The sequence below is a fragment of the Natator depressus genome, chromosome 4 (genome assembly GCF_965152275.1).
Source record: "Natator depressus isolate rNatDep1 chromosome 4, rNatDep2.hap1, whole genome shotgun sequence".
Taxonomy (NCBI): domain Eukaryota; kingdom Metazoa; phylum Chordata; order Testudines; family Cheloniidae; genus Natator; species Natator depressus.
In genome coordinates, this window is record NC_134237.1 from 85,530,805 (window position 1) to 85,550,825 (window position 20,021).

Below are 20,021 nucleotides of genomic sequence, written 5' to 3' on the forward strand. Positions count from 1 at the left end.
CCTAAATACAGTATATATATGAAATAAAGGTGGCTAACAAGGGAAATTAGTTATTTAAATATAAAAGGATCTTTATGTTCTGTCCTTAGTGTTCCGTGAGTGCACACACACACAACCACTAATGAGAATTACATGCATGACTTGAGAAGAAAATTTAACCTTAAAATTTAACAAGACCCATGCAAACAGGGAAGCAAGATAGTATGACCACTGAGGAGACAAGTTGATATCAATCACCTCTTTATTCACAAATGAGAAGGTAAGACTCCATTGGCGGTCAAGTTTCGCCAGTGGGGCAGAGAGAAATGTTAGAAAGTTTGACATTGCATTGGAGCAGATAGGCAAAAAGTGAATAAACACTGACAGAGTAGCAAGCGAAATCTCAAGGTGCAAAAGGAGTAACAGACTTTAGAGATAATATTCATTAATTCTCCAATGTGAGGATCACACCAAAGGACTGAATGGTGACTAATTTGTTCCAGTTATCTGTAAAATAACATGGAAGAATCTGACATACAAGTCTGTAAGCCTTACTTCACTTCACCAGGAGGGGAGATATTAGAATGCTAATAAAAAAGAACTAAGTAGTTAGAATGGAATATTTAGTAAGCACTGTCTAATTTAGTTGTGGCTTCATAAAAAAGAACGTGCCTTGTGAATCTGCTTGAATTTTTAAAGAACATTACTGATTTGGTAGGAATCAAAGAGGTTGTAATGGTGTATCTTAAGGCAAAATTTGGTCCATGAGTCTACAGATTCCATTACGGTTATAACTTGCTGCAGCCATACCTCATGATGATGTGATAAACTTACACATTTCAATATTATACTTGATCCCCTATGATATCTTTGTTCTATTCCTATGTTAAAGCTGTGGAAGAAAAATAAATCTTTTCTTACATATGCTGTGTATGTCCATTTAAACTTCTCGGATTTTGAAAGAAAGGTCTGATGGATTATACAGTTTTCTTCTGTTTCTTAATGTTTTTATTCTCATCTTGGACAATGCACTGGGGAAGGGTGGGTCTGGAATCTGCACAGGCTTTTGATTTGTACCAAATACACTGGCTAGAAGAGATATGGAGTCTTCCTGAAAACCTGCTGAGTGGACAACTAGATATTTGGGAGCCACTGAGCACAAGTAGAAATCTTGTAAGGTAGAGAATCTGCTCCAGTGGCTATTCAGGTATTATTGAATGGGAAATAGATTAATGTGAAAGATGTTAACCAAAATATTTATACTATTTTCAGAAGGAAATGATAGTAAGCACAAAAAAGGAGGGAGAAGATGTGTTTCAGATTCTTTGTGCTGATTCAAAGGGATAGGAAGCATGAATGGGATGAAACTGAGCAAATGAAAAATTAGGCTTAACACCAAGGAAAAAATTACTAAAAGTGAGGTGTACTTGGCTGTGAAATACTTTCAACATGATAAATGATAGATACCCCATGATTTGCATCAATGAAAATGAGGGTGGACTAAATAAGCAAGAATATTCTTACTATTAATTATATGAATTCCAATATGCATTTTCACTTGTCAACAATGAATTCCATCTGCCATTATGCTGCCCTTTTACCTAGCTTTGTTAGGTCCCCATGAAGTTCTCACAATTTTCTCAGTCATCTGCAAACTTTACTACCATTATTCTCTTTTCTGAATTATTAATACTTTAAAAACAGTCCTAATATCAAATCTTGAGCTTCTTACTTTCGCTATGCTGAAAAAACTGTTTATTTTCTTTTGCAGAAGTCTTCCTGGCTTATTCATGTCATTATGTTAATCTAGTTGTTTAGTAATTCCATTTTTAAATATAGTTTCAACGCGTTTTCCTGGTACTGAAATAAGGCTTGCCGGTCTGTAATTCCAAGGATTTACTCCTATGTCTTTTCAAAAGGTAGGTATTATATTTGCTATTCGCCAGCCCTCTGATATAATAGCCAATTTTCATGTTAGGCTGCTGAAAGAGTGATGCTATTGGATTTAAAATCTCCATATGAACTACTGAATAATTCTTTCATTAATTTATTTTTAATTTCTCTTCTAAAGTATCTGTCTAAACAATTTTCATTGCTTCGTAATAGTGTATTCCAATTCACAAACAGGGATAGAAGTTTTCTGAAATGGACTAAACTAGTTTTAAGAGGACACACTAAACTCTATGAATATGATTCACAGAATAACCTCAGCCAACAAGGCAATAATGCAAAAAATTAGTTTTACTGTTATCGCAAAACTATTAGAAAGTATTTTTTATTTCTCTCTGGCTGAAAACATCCATGTTAGGTGCTTTACCATAAGAAAGGATTTTATGGCTAGAATGGATTGTTAGAACAGTGTGACAGGCATAGTTTCACAACCATGAAGACCTTGCTGTGGTGTGTATATATATATATATATATATATATATATAAAACCAAAAACAAATTAAACTGTAAAAGTCATTTGTGGAAAAAGTACAAATATTCCCTAAATCATCCAGTCACATGGTCTGTATATCATAAAGTGGCAGAAAAAATTTCTCTTGATTTGTAGCTGTCTTTCAAAAGAGATTGTAAAAAGGCTCTTAAGAACATCTAGAACTGTGATATTTCATCTTGCAAATTATTGTTTATATCTCACAAAAATTGTTCCAGACACTTTAGAGACAAGTGAGTAAACAAGGTCCCTATGAAAAGGGCGTACAATGTTAATAGACATAGATACAAGGATAGAATATACCACAAAGTAAATGATTCAGCAGTGATGTTCAGCACACACATTTTGTTAGTTCCAAGAGCTGTTTAGATAGTATTTAATATTTTAGTAATATTTGTTCCGCCACATTCACTGCCAGCAAGAAACTGAGCTACTGTCTCCTACCTAGCCTTTACTAAAGGGTTTCTTCTAGAGATACTGGATAAAAACATGCACCCCACCAACAGAAAGTAGGGAGGGTGACAATACAAACAATGTCTACTCTCCCTTACAGAGGTGAATGCCCTCACTGGTTCAGCTGACCTGCTGGAGTTTGCAAGCTGTTCCTCTTCTGCTAGCAAACGTGAATCAAGCAAGTTATTCGTAAACATTCTTAGAGGGGAGGAATAGGGCTTGTCGGTCTGTTGGGAACAGAGTGTTTTGGGGAAGAACTTAAAGATGCAGAAGGTAGAGAGAGGAACATCGTAAACTAGGAAAGGAAAGTAATATTTTATTAGTGCTGTACTTTGGATCTGATTATCGTAATCCTTTGGAGATCAAGGTATGGTCATTTCAAAACAAATATAAACAAGGACACAAACATCACTTTTTAAAAATGCCATAGTGTATTAACTGTCAGGGTTTGCGGACAAATAAATTTAGATAAGGCTGCAGGTATAGCAGCACCAATGGCTGAGCATTTTTAATTGTATTGCTGTGTAGCAGGAAAGATGTATGTGGTATCTAACTAAGGGCTTGTCTTCACTACTGGGAGATCAACGCTGCTGTAATCGATGCAGTGGGTGTGGATTTAGCAGGTCTCGTGAAGACCCAGTAAATCGACAGCAGAGCATTCTCCGGTCGACTCTGGTACTCCAGCTCCCCGAGAAGAGTAATGTAAGTTGACCAGAGAGCATCTCCCATTGACGCAGCACAGTGAAGACACTGTGGTAAGTCGACCTAAACTACATCGACTTCAGCTACGTTATTCACATAGCTAGAGTAGTGTAACTTAGGTTGATTTACCCGGGTAGTGTAGACAAGCCTAACTCAGCAGAAAGGAGGTATAAAAACAGGCAAGACCACAGGAAATACAAGGCTGCCAGAGTTTCTTCTCATTTGGGGTTTATCTCATGACATGATCTATGGTGTTCAAAACCCTGAATGGTATTGGCTGTAGCTATCTGAAAGATCACATCCCCTGTGATGATAACCGCACGACAGATTTGTTCCATTGCAAAAATAAAACGGTCAATAAACAAGGAAGGCTTGTATCTCTCAGATGTATCTTCCACAAGAGCTAACCCATGGCAGTGGAACTCACTGCTTGTTGCCATAAGAACTTTCACCACCATGACCATGTTCAGAAATAAATGAAAAACCATTTCTTTATTTTTCCCACAAAAATGGTCTCCATCATATCACCACCCTCATACTTTATTTTTAAAAATAACTAAGCTAGTTCCTGTTGGTAGGGCTGGAAAGGAGAGTGGGTTTTATTTTTTTCTTCTTGTGGAAGGGGCTAAGATATCCCAGTGATAGAAGACAACATAATAAAAAAGCCAAGAGAGTGCTAGTTATATATAGTCACATAGCACACTAGATCCAAGTCTAACACACAAAATGCCATGCTTTTTTGCTTTTGCAAAATGAAGCCAGATTCTAAGACACGTTGCAGATGTTTTTGAGATGATGGCAGAGAAGAATTAAATCAAAAACATTGGAGAAGAGAACAAGCCAAGCTCTCGCCTCTGACTGTTCTTGAATCAGATTCCAGTTCCATTCAATATAATGTCTTGTTAAAGGATAGAATGGATGTAACATTATGGTCTACTGAAACATACTACAACAATGAGAAAACTCATCATCTCACTTGTGCTGAGGGAGTGACCAAAAGTAAAATAAAATAAAAGGCATAATGTCAGAAGAGTTTCAACTTTTTTTCCTCTTGTTTCATGGAAATGTTGCTGATGAGATTTTAATCACATTTAACTTGCGGGAAGTTTACAAAGTAGGAAGAAGTCTTGTTCCTTCTATGTATCATTTATAGTGATTTGCCAATGAATGTGAAGAAAGAACAAATGTAATAAAATGAATTATCTTTACTGAAATACTACGTAGGCATGTTAATGAAACTTAAAATCTTTTAGATTGAGATACCAAACATATTTTACATTTGCCAATATACAGTAATCAAAGATTTTAAGCATGTAATTTAGATTAGTATGCATCCTTCCATGTTCTGAAGGGGGGTTCGAAAGAGGATGGAGCTAGGCTCTTTTCAGTGGGGCAGATGACAGAACGAGCAATGGTCTCAACTTGCAGTGGGGGAAGTCTAGATTGGATATTAGAAAAAACTATTTCACTTGGAGGGTGATGAAACACGCAATGGGTTAGCTAGGGAGGTGGTGGAATCTCCATCCTGAGAGGTTTTTAAGGCCTGGCTTGACAAAGCCCTGGCTGGGATGATTTAGTTGGGGTTAGTCCTGCTTTCAGCAGGGGGTTGGACTAGATGACCTCCTGAGGTCTCTTCCAACCCTAACCTTCTATGATTCTATGTTTTGGGTAGCAGGTAACAGCAGTTTAGTCTGCTCTACTTCAGGGTATGGTCATCCCTGTCCATGTGCACCTCTGTTTGGTAGTGCCTGATTAGGGCTTCTGCTCAGGGTAACAAGTGAAGGCCAATGACAAACTCAGCAGATGAGGGCCAAGTTCCCCAAAGGCAGTGAAGGTGAATGAGCCATGACTATGGATCGCATAGTGTAGAAGAGCCAGATATTCGGAATGGTTGTTCGTGCTCCCAGGAACCAATGGCATCTGATGGACTAGTTCCTAGGAAGTGGGATGGTGTCCCCCACATATAAAATTCCTCTATGTCTCCCATGCCTCAAGAAGACAGTGTGAAATGAAGGGGGGAAAAGCCACAACAGACTGTGACAATAGCACCAGTATTAAAGTCCCTGCTATTATTGACTGCAGGAGGAGAGGCATGCTCCGCATGCATAGGACAAGTGTAACCCAAACCTCTCACAGGGAAGGTGCAGTCCAAACCAGATTTTAGAGACACGTTCTCTGTCACCACATGAAACATATTAACCCTGAATGGCATTGGGTACATGACTGTTCATCAAAGAATTTATCTGTTAAAAGACAGTAATCGTCAGAATCAAAGAGCCCTGTCTACCATAAGGACATCAAGTTACTGTAGAAGGCGAAACCATCTTCCATGCTGGTTGTCCACACCTAGCTCAAGGTATGGCACTTATTATTAGACAGCAGCTAGTATAGACTTTAACCACATGGAACCCCATCTCTCTGGGCTTACTCTATGTTTGGCTCCAACATCTTTGTGGACATTTATCTGTCATTGTGGCCTATAAGCCAACGGAAAATGCATCATCTGTGAAAAGGACACATTCTACCACCAGCTAGCAGCAAATATCCAGTTAATTCCACCACATGACAGACTACTAGTGCATAGAGTATATAATGCCATAAGTGGCTGTGATTGAGCTGGGGAAGTATGAAAGGCCTTCCAAAAGTTACGGAATGGACCACGCTGCTTGACCTGATGGCATTCCAATCCAGCTGCTCAGAGATGCCTTGGAACCCAGTGAGCATCAGCCTGCATTAACTGTTCTTAGAAGTGTGGCCATCACACAAAGTACCAGCAGAATGGAAAGATGGCATCATAGTGCCCTTGTACAATGGCAAAGGATATCACTCTGAGTGTTGCAACTACAGGCCAATCTCATTGTTACTGGTCTCTGGAAAGGTCTTTTATCATGTTCAGCTTGGTAGGATGCAGCCACTCCTTAACAGACATCACCCACAACAATCAGGGTTCATTGCTGGGTGATTGGCAATGGATGCTGTCCTTTCCCTCCGGCTTCTGGCTGAGCTTCACCAAAAATGTAAACACTCACTTGACATGATATACATCTACATCAGATTGACTTTTGATTTGGTTGACAGGTCAGATTTTGGTTCACACTGAAAGGAGTTGGCATTCCAGATATTCTAATCTACTGCACAATCTTCACATTGGTACTAGCGAGAGAGTGTGTGTTGGTTCAGATTCACCACATTTCTATACAATCTCAGCTGTGTGGCAGGAATGCATCCTCACCCTGCTTATTCTGTCATGCTATTGACAGGATCCTTGGACTTGCTGCACCACACACTGGAATCAAGATTGGTCAAGAAGTGTTCTCAGACCAAGCCTATGCAGACGATGCTGCCCTGCTTGTGGAAAAGTCAGAATTTCAGCACTGTCCTCCAAGGTCTCCAAGATGTTGTCCACATTGTGGGGTTGAATGTCTCATGGTGGAAGACCAAGGTACAGAACCTTGCAGATGGGTCACCAAAATCCCTGGTGTAAGTGGGGTTAAGTACCATGGGTAGTGCTGACTAGTTCCACTACCTAGGCTGCAAGAAGAGTTTAAACGGTCATAACAAACCAGACATTCATTGATTAATATTTCTCACTGCTTCCTGCATGAAGTCCATGCTTATGGAAGCAAAAACGTCTATGCTGAGACAAAGTTCAGGATCTATCAAATCTGTGTACTACCCATATTGCTATAAAGGTCAGAAACCTGGACCCTCTTACAAGCAAACTTGGAGCAGTTAGAGACATTCCATATTCACTGTCAGTGCCAAATCCTGAGCATAAAATGTTTTGAGTTTGTGCAAAATGTCATAATCCTCACAGAGCTCTGACCTTCATTCAGGTGCTCATTCTATTCAAAAGTGTTACTGCACACTATTCTGCCATGTCACCAGGATGGACAAAAAAACCCTGGCCCACCATGCTCTCAAACTTCCTGTTGATGCACACCCCGACTCTACTTGATGCCTACTGTGATTCCTGGCTACACAGGACTGAGCCAGATCTGCGAACTTCACTACACTATGTCTGATGCTGCCATCAACCATGGTCACTCTGTCTGGTGCAATGGTTCTCAGTAGACTATGCATGTTGACACAACTTTCATGTTATTAAAGTAAAAAAACAATTAATAATCTGAAAATCAATTGAGGTGATAAGTACACATTCTCTGTTGAAAAACAGTGACAGCTGTGCTATGTTCACATTTCAGTGAAGATTTCATAGCAAAAAAGTTGTTTCTACACTTATTTCTAGCATGTATGTTCTAAACCACCCACTCTTGTATATTTAGAAGCCTTCATATAAATGCAGCACTAGTTATATTTTCCTATCCAAAAGGTGGGGAAAAATTCTACCCATTTGAGTTTGTGTATTCAGATCTGAAGTATTTGTGGTTTTAGTTCACATGGTATGTGAAGTTTCTTATGGAATGTTTTGACAGGGTGATTTATCCATTATAATGAATAAGGGTATTGCTTCTCTGTGCAGTAGAGAGAGCTTGTTTGAGAGCTGGTCTGAGATGTGGAATGAATTTCCACGGCTACTAGTGATCATCACAGACCTCATCATCTTCTACTCCAGTTGCATTATCTTTCATGGGCCCACTACAAAGAAATTCAGTCACTCACAAACACGTCCTTTGACCTGTAAAGTGAAGCACAGCTGCTGAGACAATGGGTCAGTTACTTTTTTACATGTATCCAAACATCACTCTCTTCTTACCATAGCTTGCTCCTGCTCCCATAGATATAATGGCAATGGCAAAATCCTCATTAACATCAAGGACAGCAGGATCAACCCAATCTTTTGAATTTTTAAAAATACCTGGTACCGATTACAATATATAAATGGATTTAATAACATAAAAGATTACCTGTATGGATAGCCATGGTATTTGGAGCGGAATATCGACAGCAGGAAGCTGAAGAAGAAAACCACGAGACCCAGTCCTACCAGGCATATTACTGGAAAAAATATTAACTCTGTTTACTATCATATAAAAACATGGAAAAGATTAACATCTAATGTCTATACTAAGATTATTATTTATGTCAATCACTTACAAAGAAATTTGGCATAGTTCAGTACTCAAGTTTTGATATATTGCCTTATGATGTCCAGTATCTTCTAACAGGGCATCAAAACACACATGGAAATTATTTATTTGTGGTTATTAAAAAAACCCTACTTATCAGTATAAGTGTATTATTGAGGCAAAAAGAACAGTTGTTTGCAGCTTGTGGATACAAACACCTTGCTGGAGACTGTGGATATAGAAATCTTTGTAAATTATACATTTCAGGCAATGTAATCTCAGGTACTTGTTTGCCCTTTCTGGAAAATAAATTACACTTAGAATATCCTTTGAGTAATAGTACCACGTTCACATCATAACCTAAGGTTAAAGTAAGTAGTAATGAAGGCAGTACAGGAGTTGCCTCATCTAGTTCTTATGTGGTTGAGAAGACTTTTATAGTCTTAGACCTGGTTTACATTTAAAACTTAGGTCAACATGGCTACCCCATTCTGCAGTGTGAAAAATGTGTCCGTCTGCACTATGGTGTTATGGCAGCACAGATAAAGTGACATAGCTATGCTGCTATAGTACCTGTAGTGAAGATATGGTCTAAGTCAGGTTCACGCAGAAAGATTGGAGGATTTGTGTAAGCAACCACCAAAGAGATTCCATTAGTAATATAGGTTTAAAAAAAATCTGAATGAACAGAGTTTTATAACCTCAGTATAAACCGCTGTATTCTCTTAATAGCCAACGCAGCACACCCTTATTTATATCAAACAGTCATGTGCCACAATATCTATTAAATACATTGAAAATTACTTTGATTATCCCCCCCCAAAAATCAGTTCAACTCATTCAATATTCCCTTGATATCTGGGATAATCAAGAATGTCCTGTGTAAATTGGAATCTTTGAACTATCAGGGTTGTGTGGAAAAAAAAATCACATTATTCCTATTGAAATAAATGGGAGAAACCACTTGTTTTAGTTCATCTGGAAGAAAAGAGGCAGAGAAAGGAATAAAAGTGAGAGAGAATAAATACCTTACTAAACTCAGGACAGGTCAAACTACAAATTTGCATTGGTGCAGCTGCACCGCTATAGCGCGTATGGTGAAGCTGCTCTAAGCTGACGGGAGAGAGCTCTCCCATCGGCTTAATAACTCCACCTCCACGAGAGGTTGTAGCTATGGTGCTGTCTACACAGAGAGTCACAGTAGGTATAACTATGTTGCTCAGAGGGGTGGATTTTTCACACCTCTGAGGGTTGTCACTGTACCGAAGTAAGTATGCAGTATAGACACCAAGCCACAGAGTCATAAGTAGTGCAGTTGGAGAAAAAAATCATTTTAAAATAGTTTAAAGAAGAACAAACAACATTTAGCAATTCCTCTTTGAGCAAAAAGAAGTGGTTAAAGGTATCTCTCTCTGATAAGTTCTAAAACTCTGGTGGTCAGACTATCAATTTGATTGCAGCATATGTCTTTAAGTGTGGAAGATAAATAGCAAAAATAATCAGTTATTTAACTTGAATTATAAACATAATTTGCAACATCACTACTGTAGAGACAGCATCATACCTTAACAATCATGTTAGTTGCCTAGAATATAGGTTCTGATCCAACTCCAGTTGAAGTCAATGTAAAGATTCCCATTGACTTCAACAAAAGTAGGATCAGATGCTTGGAGAGAAATAATTGGAGGAACACCAAGAGACTAATCTGGTACCACTGAAGTCAAAGGGCATTTTGCCAATGACTTCCATGGGAGTAGGATCAAGTTCTAAATGCTGTAAGTGGTCACATTGTGCGGGTCTGGCTAGGGGCCAACTCAGCCGCAGGAATGCCTGGAGGAATTCTTCCTGACTCAACATTTACATGAGAAACTGAAAAAAATGAGGGCCTGATATTGAAAGGTGGTGATCACCAAAAACTGAAGGCAGTGGGAGATGCAAACACTCAGCACTTCTCAGAGTCAAGCTTTAAACATGTAGAATTTCAGTATCTCAATTAAATTATGACTGAAGCTTAATGCCATATTAGGCTGTGATACAGAAGAATCTCTTTTTGAAGGACATTGAAAGACATCTACCAATGTTGTCACCAATAAGAGCTGATGAAAGGACAGTATACCTGTCCCCTTCAAGTCCTCATGCCTGGGGTGGAGCTCTGTGAGAGTATTGGCATTTCCACAATTCAGTAATTTTATAAAATTAAATCATTATCTATTAATAATACACACATCACAGGATTGCATCACAAGATAATTAGCCCCTCTTTTAATAAAAAAAAAAGAGGTTGGTAAGTGCCAGTTCAATAAATATGATGAGACTGTCAATTGAATGGACTTGACTAACCCTAATAGGAATTTTAACTTTTTCCAAAAAACAGTTTAGCAATTATGCTATAATAAATATATAGTTTGGTATGTTACAATTGACATGGCAGCTCTTTAAATGGCAGATGACAGCCGGCAACTTTCATTATTTCCTCATTTCCTTTTAAACCAGAAAACAACATGTTAGAACATTTTCAGACACTGCCTCTCCCCACCACATAAGGGCCAGATTTTGCCATCCTTATCAGATTGAGTAAAACTTTGTTCTGTGAGCATTAACATTTATTTCAATGGAAATGCTTGTAAAGTAAGGTACTATTCATCATGAGTAAGAAAGGCAGAATCTAGCACTAGTGTAATACAGACTCACAAATCCAAGAAATACGATCAGAGAGCTACAGTCAAATTTAAATCAAGCAACTGTCTATTTTGACATTGATGGTAAGTTAGGGACTGAGGATAAATTTTTCAAAATTATCTTAGCAGCCTATGTCCTATTGAAGGAGACCTGAGAATCACTGTAGACAGCTTGATGAAAAGGGAGGATAGTGCAAAGACCTCCCTTTATACTGGGGGATGAGGAAATACCTTCAATAAAACCCTCTTCCCCTTTCCTGTGAAGGAACCTCTTCTATGGAACCAAGAGCTCAGAGGGACTGAACCTTCTGGTATAGAGTGCTCTCATGAGATAGGTCCCTGAATAGGGATGGGAAGAGTTGGTGGGTAGGTGGGCAGGAGAGGAAGTCAAGTGTGTAGCCCATCTCTACAATGTTCAGTACCTACTGGTCTGAGGTGACCAGAAATGACAGAAATGAGACAGATGTATACCATACAGAGGAGATGATCAGGGCTGGGTAGCAAGTGCCATGCTGTCTCACAGACTCATAGACTTTAAGGTCAGAAGGGACCATTATGATTGTCTAGTCTGACCTCCTGCACAATGTAGGCCACAGAACCTCACCCACCCACTCCTGTAACAAGCCCCTGACCTATGTCTGAGCTACTGAAGTCCTCAACTCATGGTTTAAAGACTTCAAGGTGCAGAGAATCCTCCAGCAAGTGACCCGGGCCCCATGCTGCAGAGGAAGGCGAAAAACCCCCAGGACTTCTGCCAATCTGCCCTGGAGGAAAATTTCTTCCCAACCCCAAATATGGTGATCAGCTAAACCCTGAGCATGTGGGCAAGAATCACCAGCCAGACACCTAGGAAAGAATTCTCTGTAGTAACTCAGATCCCACCCTATCTAGTGTCCCAACACAGGCCATTTGGCATATTTACTGCTAATAGTCAAAGATCAATTAATTGCCCAAATTAGGCTATTCCATCATACCATCTGCTCCATAAACTTATCAAGCTTAGTCTTGAAGCCAGATATATCTTTTGCCTCCACTGCTCCCCTTGGAAGACTATTCCAGAACTTCACTCCTCTGCTGGTTAGAAACATTCGTCCTGATGGCCAGTTTATATCCATTTGTTCTTGTGTCCACATTGGTACTAAGCTTAAATAATTCCTCTCCCTCCCTGATATTTATCCCTCAGATATATTTATAGAGAGCAATCATATCACCCTCAGCCTTCTTTTGGTTAGGCTAAACAAGCAAAGCTCCTTGAGTCTCCTTTCATAAGACAGGTTTTCCATTCCTCGGATCATCCTAGTAGCCGTTCTCTGTACCTGTTCCAGTTTGAATTCATCTTTCTTAAACATGGGAGACCAGAACTGCACACAATATTCCAGATGAGGTCTCACCAGTGCCTTGTATAATGGTACTGACACCTCCTTATCTCTACTGGAAATACCTCACCTGATGCATCCCAAGACCGCATTAGCTTTTTTCACGGCCATATCACACTGGCGGCTCATAGTCATCCTGTGACCAACCAATACTCTGAGGACCTTCTCCTTCTCTGTTACTTCCAAGTGATCCACCCCCAGTTTATAACAAAAAATCTTGTTATTAATCCCTAAATGCATGACCTTGAACTTTTCACTATTAAATTTCATCCTATTACTATTACTCCAGTTTACAAGGTCATCCAGATCTTCCTGTATGACATCCCGATCCCTCTCTGTATTGGCAATACCTCCTAGCTTCATGTCATCTGCAAACTTTATTTGCACATTCCCACTTTTTCTGCCAAAGTCAGTAATAAAAAGATTAAATAAGATTGGTCCCAAAACCGATCCCTGAGGAACTCCACTAGTAACCTCCTTCCAGCCTGACAGTTCACCTTTCAGTATGACCCGTTGTGCTCTCCCCTTTAACCAGTTCCTTATCCACCTTTCAATTTTCATATTGATCCCCATCTTTTCCAATTTAGCTAATAATTCCCCATGTGGAACCGTATCAAATGCCTTACTGAAATCAAGGTAAATTAGATCCACTGTCTTTGGGAGTGGAATCAAATCTGCTGCCTGGTTGCAGAGAATGAGGGACAGTGGGATGTAGTGGCCACTCCTGAGGGCCTTCTCCCTGAAGCCTTCCACCCCTTTCTGGCATACTGGAGTGGTCTATATTGTGGTCTATAGTAGAGGGCCTGCTTATCTGCTGTGACAAAGTTCCTGCTCTACCTTGGTGGGTCTTGCGCTTATTGGTGGATTTGCTCGCCTTGGAGCTTCACGGCAGCCCTCAGCTTGGCCGTTTTTCTGAATTCACAGTCCAGGTTGACTCCTCCTGTGTCTGACAAGGAGTTGGGAGGATTTGGGGGGAACCCCGGGCCCACCCTCTACTCCGGGTTCCAGCCCAGGGCCCTGTGGAATGCAGCTGTCTAGAGTCCCTCCTGGAACAGCGCTGCGACAGCTACAACTCCCTGGGCTACTTCCCCATGGCCTCCTCCGAACACCTTCTTTATCCTCACCATAGGACCTTTCTCCTGGTGTCTGATAATGTTGTACACCTCAGTCCTCCAACAGTCCGCGTTCTCACTCTCAGCTCCTAGTGCCTCTTGCTCCCAACTCCTCACATGCACACCACAAACTGATGTGAGCTTCTTTTTAAAACCCAGGTGCTCTGATTAGTCTGCCTTAATTGATTCTAGCAGCTTCTTGATTGGCTGCAGGTGTTCTAATCAGCCTGTCTTAATTGTCTCCAGAAGGTTCCTGATTGTTCTGGAACCTTCCCTGTTACCTTACCCAGGGAAAAGGGACCTACTTAGCCTGGGGCTAATATGTCTGCCTTCTATTACTCTCCTATAGCCATCTGGCCTGACCCTGTCACAATGCAGAGACCTGAAGTGCTGTCTGGGGTGATGGCTGATGGCTGCCTGGGGTGGGGCTGCAGACCCCCAAGGACTTGAGTGTGGCCTTACAGTCCTCCAGTGATTTCATGGCCTCATCCATCTAATCATGAAACAAAGAGGAACCTTCAAAGTGCAGATCCTCAACTGTGGTCAGCAGATCCTGGATGCTATGTGCACAGCATCTAAGGCCACCTGGAGGACTGTTTTAGAGACCAGCTTCCCTTCGAACACCAAAGTCCAGAACTCACCCTTGAATTCTCATGGGGAACTATCCACAAAGCACCACACGGCACTCCATATTTTGCCAGGATGGCCTGGTTGTTGAATATCCTCATTTTGGGGCTTGAGGTGGGAATATGATTTCCATGCCCTTCTGCTCCTCATCCCTTGTCATCGATTTCTGCTGGCCCTGATGGGTTTTCACTTGCTGCTGTCACAACTAATTAGTTCAGTACTGGGTTTGAGAAAAATTGCTCGTAGACCATAGTTCATATCTGGTACCACCTGTTGGACTGCTTTGAAGTTGGAGCTAAAAATACAGAATTTGCCATAAGACCTTCACTGGCTCCAGCAGTCTCTCATTAATGCTTATCACTATGCAACCTGGTACCAATGAGTGCAAAATATCAAGCAGCATATGAGGCACTTTCCTGCACCTTTTCTGTAGGGATCTTTAAATTTGCCACTACTGACAATATACGTCCTGGAAGACCATATGGTCCTCCAGTACAGCGGATGCCTAGTGCAGCAACTGGAAGTTTTGTCTGGTACCTGCTGAGAGATCTCTGACTCCTGTGATTGCAGTTCCTACAGTTCCTCTTCTGGACCATGCAGAGGGGATGGTGCTCTCCCATCCACAGGGAAGCTGACCTGAACCTAGAGTATGCTAGGGACGGTAGGCCCAAGACAAACTGAGGCACCCATGGCATCCACACCTTAAAGTGAAATGGCACCAGGGGCCATGGAGGCTGGGTCATGGTTCTGGTATGATTAGTACTGGCATCACAATCTTCTTGAAGCTGAGCTCCCCTACCCAGTGGAGGTGGTGTGTGTGTGTGTGTGTGTGTGTGTGTGTGAGAGATCCAGCTGAACCCCTGGATATGGTTGGGGATGACTGTGGGCTGTCCTCCAAGTCCAAGGATGACAGGTATCACTCTTCCTGGAGCAGGGGAGCTCTCACTGACATTCGCAACACCAGCACCAAGCCTGTGGATGGCCTTCTGTGCCTCTTCTCTCCTGAGGACCTCTGTTCAGCATCCAGTCAATCCCAGTGTTTTCCCCGCACCAAAGGCCAACTTAGAGAGTGCCTCATATTGAAGATGCATGGGGCACAGACCTTGAGGCCTGGGAACTGGAGTCTGAATTCAGTCACATGGACTTCTCCATAAGGGATGCCCTCAAGCAAGACTCCCTCAAACACTGGTTCCATTTTGAGAAATAACTTGCAGATCAAACATATACCCAGAATATGCCCCTCACCAAGGCAAAGTAGACACATCATTGAGAGGCATGATGGCCTTGCAAATGAGGCAGTGCTTGAAGCCCAGGGACTCATGGTCTGCCATGCAGAACTGAAGGTGGTACCAGTCCTATGATGACCTGTGGTCCCATTGGTCCTGAAGACTAACTAGCTAAAGAGATAAGTAACTCTGAAAGGACCTGCTGTGACATACATCATGGCAGTAAGAAGGAACTGAGTGTGAGGCAGCTCTACCCTTTATACGCTCATTGAATGCATGAGGAAGCAAAGGATGCATGCTCTGTCCCCAGTCACAGCTAACTAGAAAGTTCTCTGATGCATCTGCACTGGATGTGCACTCATCATCAGCTGTGGAATTATATGGACTATCACTCAAACCACCACCAGAGTAATCATCATTAATGACTGTACATTTTTGAAGGGATGCTAAATCTTAGGCTTCAGGTCTTAAACAGTCTGTAATCATAAGCGATTAGGATGAGAACTATTTTGGAAGATTATCCCACATCTGCCTACCGCAAAGCACTGAAACATCTGGTACTGGCCAATGTTGGAGACAGGTTATTATACTGAACTAGATGAGTCTGATCCAGTATAAAATTCCTATGTTCCAATGAAAGTAAATGGGGACTCAAGATTCTAAATGCCTAAATCATTTTTGAAAACAGGACTTAGGTGCTTTTGCAACTGCTACCTTAAGTTTCAGTGACATGCAATAGGACTTAGGCTCCTATATTAATTAGGTGCTTTTGAAAATGTTACCCTTTGGCTCCTAAGTCACTTACGACTTGTCTATACACAAAAATGTCACTGCTTTAACTATACCCTTATACTTAGAGCAGTGCAACTCACGTAGTGTGGATGCAATTATATAAGTATATAAGTGTAAAAATGTTTTATACTGGCATAGGTATTTCCATATGGGAAGATCATAAGGCCTAAGCTATATGGGTATAAAGTACATTTATGCTGCTATAAATGTGTCCATAGTAGGAGTCGGACTTGTATTATTTTCTAAAATAAATCACACCACTAACTGAAATAGTTATACTAGTACAAAAACTGCGTGCAGACCAGGCCTTAGGCACTTTTGAAAACTTTAACCTGCATGGCAATTCTAACCTTTCTGTTTTCGCAAAATGCCTACAATAAGTAAAATTCAGAGATCCTACAAATTATACTAAATGACTTACTTCTCCTTTTTCCAACATCCCCTTTGGAAGTAGCAGCTTCATTCAGAAGAACCATTCCCATGGTGATAGCAGCATCTATACAGTTGTTGTTAAGGAAACAGCAGAAATATGGATGCCTCAGAAATCCATAGCGCATCTGTAAACTAAGGTTTTCATTTTATATAAACCAAAAATATCAAAAATGCTCTATTCCATAAATAGATTGCAAATTTATGCAAAACTGTAGGGAGACAAATATTTAGATGTAGTGATAATTTCCATTCTGTAAACTGCATTTAGTAATCTACTTTGTGTGTTATTAAAGTTAGCAACATGTAGCTTTACATAAAACTCATAAAACATTTTAGAACAGAAATAAGATTTGAAAGATTTAAAAGGGATCAGGTTGGAGCAATGATGTTTTGTATTTATGTAATTATAAAAAAAACATAAGCCAAACTATGTGAAATCGAGAAAGCAAAGTAATTTTGCCAGTGCAGAATGAATACTGGCAGAAAACACATGCAGTGCACATACATATAATTCTGTTAATTCATTGATTAATTGATACAAACTGAAGCAGTTGACTGCATGCAGCACACCCTCTTCAGTGCTTTCAGAGGTACAGGATCTCTATGCTGAAATACTGGTTAATATTTTGTTCATCTTAGAAAAATCTCAGTCAAGAAAGTTTTTTGCCACTTGCATTTTTATTGTCTAATTACAAGCTTTACAAGTGCAAACAAGTGCATAACGATAAAACAATTTAACTAATTTAGCATGATCCTCAGCCATTCACTTAATTGTTTGAAACTATCAATGAAAAGGAAGTTACTACTGTACTTAACATCTGTTCTGAACAGGAGGCATGCATGAATGCTATATTGAAAGATGGAGTGCACAATACATTCTGGAAGTTGTATTTGTAATCAGCCATTTAAAGAAATAAGAAAGTCACTGGTACACTATGTACCTAAAGATATTTTTTGGCCAATACTATTTTTGCTGTAAAAAGCTTTGGTTAACTTACTTCAACAGTATATTATTATGTTACAATCTCGTTTATGTTTTTATTCCAAATACAGTTGAGAGTATTTTAACATCTGTTGCCCACATAGAAGCATAACACGCCTCCATCCATCTCCAGCTCTCCTCTCCTCTGAGCCCTGGCTTGTCTTGGTGCTCTATAATTGCTTCCACAAGTACCTCTTATTGAAGAGATCACTTCTACAGAGGACTTCATTAGAATATCAGTGTTTTGCAATTCTATCCACTCACTTTTCAAAATAACCTCTTGTGCTGGTACTATGTTCCTGGGAATGACAGCGAGGAGCTTGCCATCACCTCTGAAGTTACTATACTGATTTGGATAGCAAAAAGCATGACTTACTTACATGTGTCTGGAGGGGCAACCCAATGTTAAAAGATACTTACTTCTCTAATGAGCAAGAAACAGAATATAAAACAAAATGTAACTCTCTAATACAGTTTGTAAAAAAATAATTTTATTAGTGTTACTATTCCAGGTTTAGGTGTGGGAGAAGACAGACCAACTATAAAATTAAAGAGAGGAGAAATTGCTACAGACTTATGGGATAAATGTACAGCAGACATTTCAAACATGCCACATCTATGAACATCACCTGTATCTGATAACATACCATAAAGAGCTCTAAAAGGCTCCCCGGAGCCATCTATCCCTTACTGCAGTGGGTCTCAACCAGAAGTATATGCACCTCTGGTGGTATGCAGAGGTCTTTCAGGGGGTAGCAACTCATCTAGATCAGTGTTTCTCAACATGGAGGTTGCAGCCCTTAGGGGGTCCTGAGATGGGTTTAAGGGGATCGCAGGGCCGACATTACAGGGTAGCAAGCAAGGCAACTGCCCGTGGCCCCATGCCACAGGGAGCCCCACAAAGCTAAGTTACATAGTTCAGGCCTGAAGCCTGGGGTTCAGACTTCAGACAAGGCTCACTAGTGAAAAACAAGCTCAAGAATCACACTGAAATGTAAGCACAATATATATATATTCCAATCAATGTATTTTATAATTAGATGGTAAAAATGAGAAAGTAAGCAATTTTTCAGTAATAGTGTGCTGTGATACTTTTGTATTTTTATGTCTAATTTTGTAAGCAAGTAGTTTTTAAGGGAGGTGAAACTTGGGGCATGCGAGACAAATCAGACTCCTGAAAGTGATACAGTAATCTGGAAAGGTTAAGGCCACTGCCCTATTGATTCCATTGAATGCAGACCCTGGTATTCTTCATACTTGCCTAAGTTTTATTTCTCAAAAATAAACCATGTCTGAAGTTTTAGTTACAATACCCTATTTCAAGGGACTGAAGCACATTCTTAAGTACTTCACTGAATAAGCATGTGATTGTCTACATGCTTAAAGTGAAGCACATGCTTAAGTGTTTTGCAAAGTTCCAATTATCAACAATGGAAGAAGGGTTAATGGAAGTTGGAACTGAACAATATTGTACGAGCCTCAACTGTGTGTGTGGTAATAAGCAGAAAGTATTGTAGAAATGCAAATAGCATTTGATGGGGAAAAAAACAAATTCTAACAAACCATCAGGATTAATTCATGTCATATTTTATTATGATGACGCTATATTGCTATTTGGAGATACAGCGATGGGATAAAACACTACATCTCACTTAGCTCTCTATTAAGTTTGCTCATATGAAGTGGTCAACTGCTTTCAGAAACAATCAGTAAAGTGGAATTAAATTTCTGTTAAGAAAAGAAATAATATTGCCAACACATAATCTCATTATGTAGATAAAGGAATTGTATTAAAGTATTAAAAGCTGCACATATTAAATACTGCAAAGTTTTCCAAATTTCAGCTTAACAAGCTTTCCCTAAGGGTGCAGAATCTGGGCTGTTTCACAGTGAACCCTACTCGAATTATTGCTTAGCTTCTTATCTAATAACCATTACTCTATCTAAATACAAATAGCAAAAATTAAGTTGAATTCATGTTCCAGGTTTGACTGAAGCTGGAAAAAGTAAGGATATTCACAGATAAGATAAGACAGGTAAGTAAGGATATTCACAGATAAGATAAGACAGGTAAGGATATTCACAGATAAGACTGTTCTTAACTCACCTCTTTGTGCACAAGAAACAAGCAAAGAACCTGAAGTAGGGTGAAATCTTACATTCCATACAGGCTGCAATAGGAGTGTGATAAG

At 40.0% G+C, this 20,021-nt stretch overlaps 1 protein-coding gene across 3 annotated transcripts in view; it reads right to left on the reverse strand.

Moving 5' to 3' along the window:
* Positions 1–20,021, reverse strand: part of TUSC3 (tumor suppressor candidate 3) — a 293,191-nt gene that overhangs the window by 9,500 nt on the left and 263,670 nt on the right. For 2 of the 3 annotated variants that reach the window (XM_074951348.1, XM_074951347.1), the window contains 2 exons: positions 16,837–16,911; positions 8,443–8,533 (listed from right to left, as the gene is read on the reverse strand). In XM_074951348.1, the coding sequence (XP_074807449.1) occupies positions 8,443–8,533; positions 16,837–16,911 (166 nt within the window). Of the gene's footprint in view, positions 1–8,442; positions 8,534–11,021; positions 11,086–16,836; positions 16,912–20,021 lie in introns of all 3 variants that reach the window. The other variant, XM_074951349.1, reaches the window with a different exon arrangement.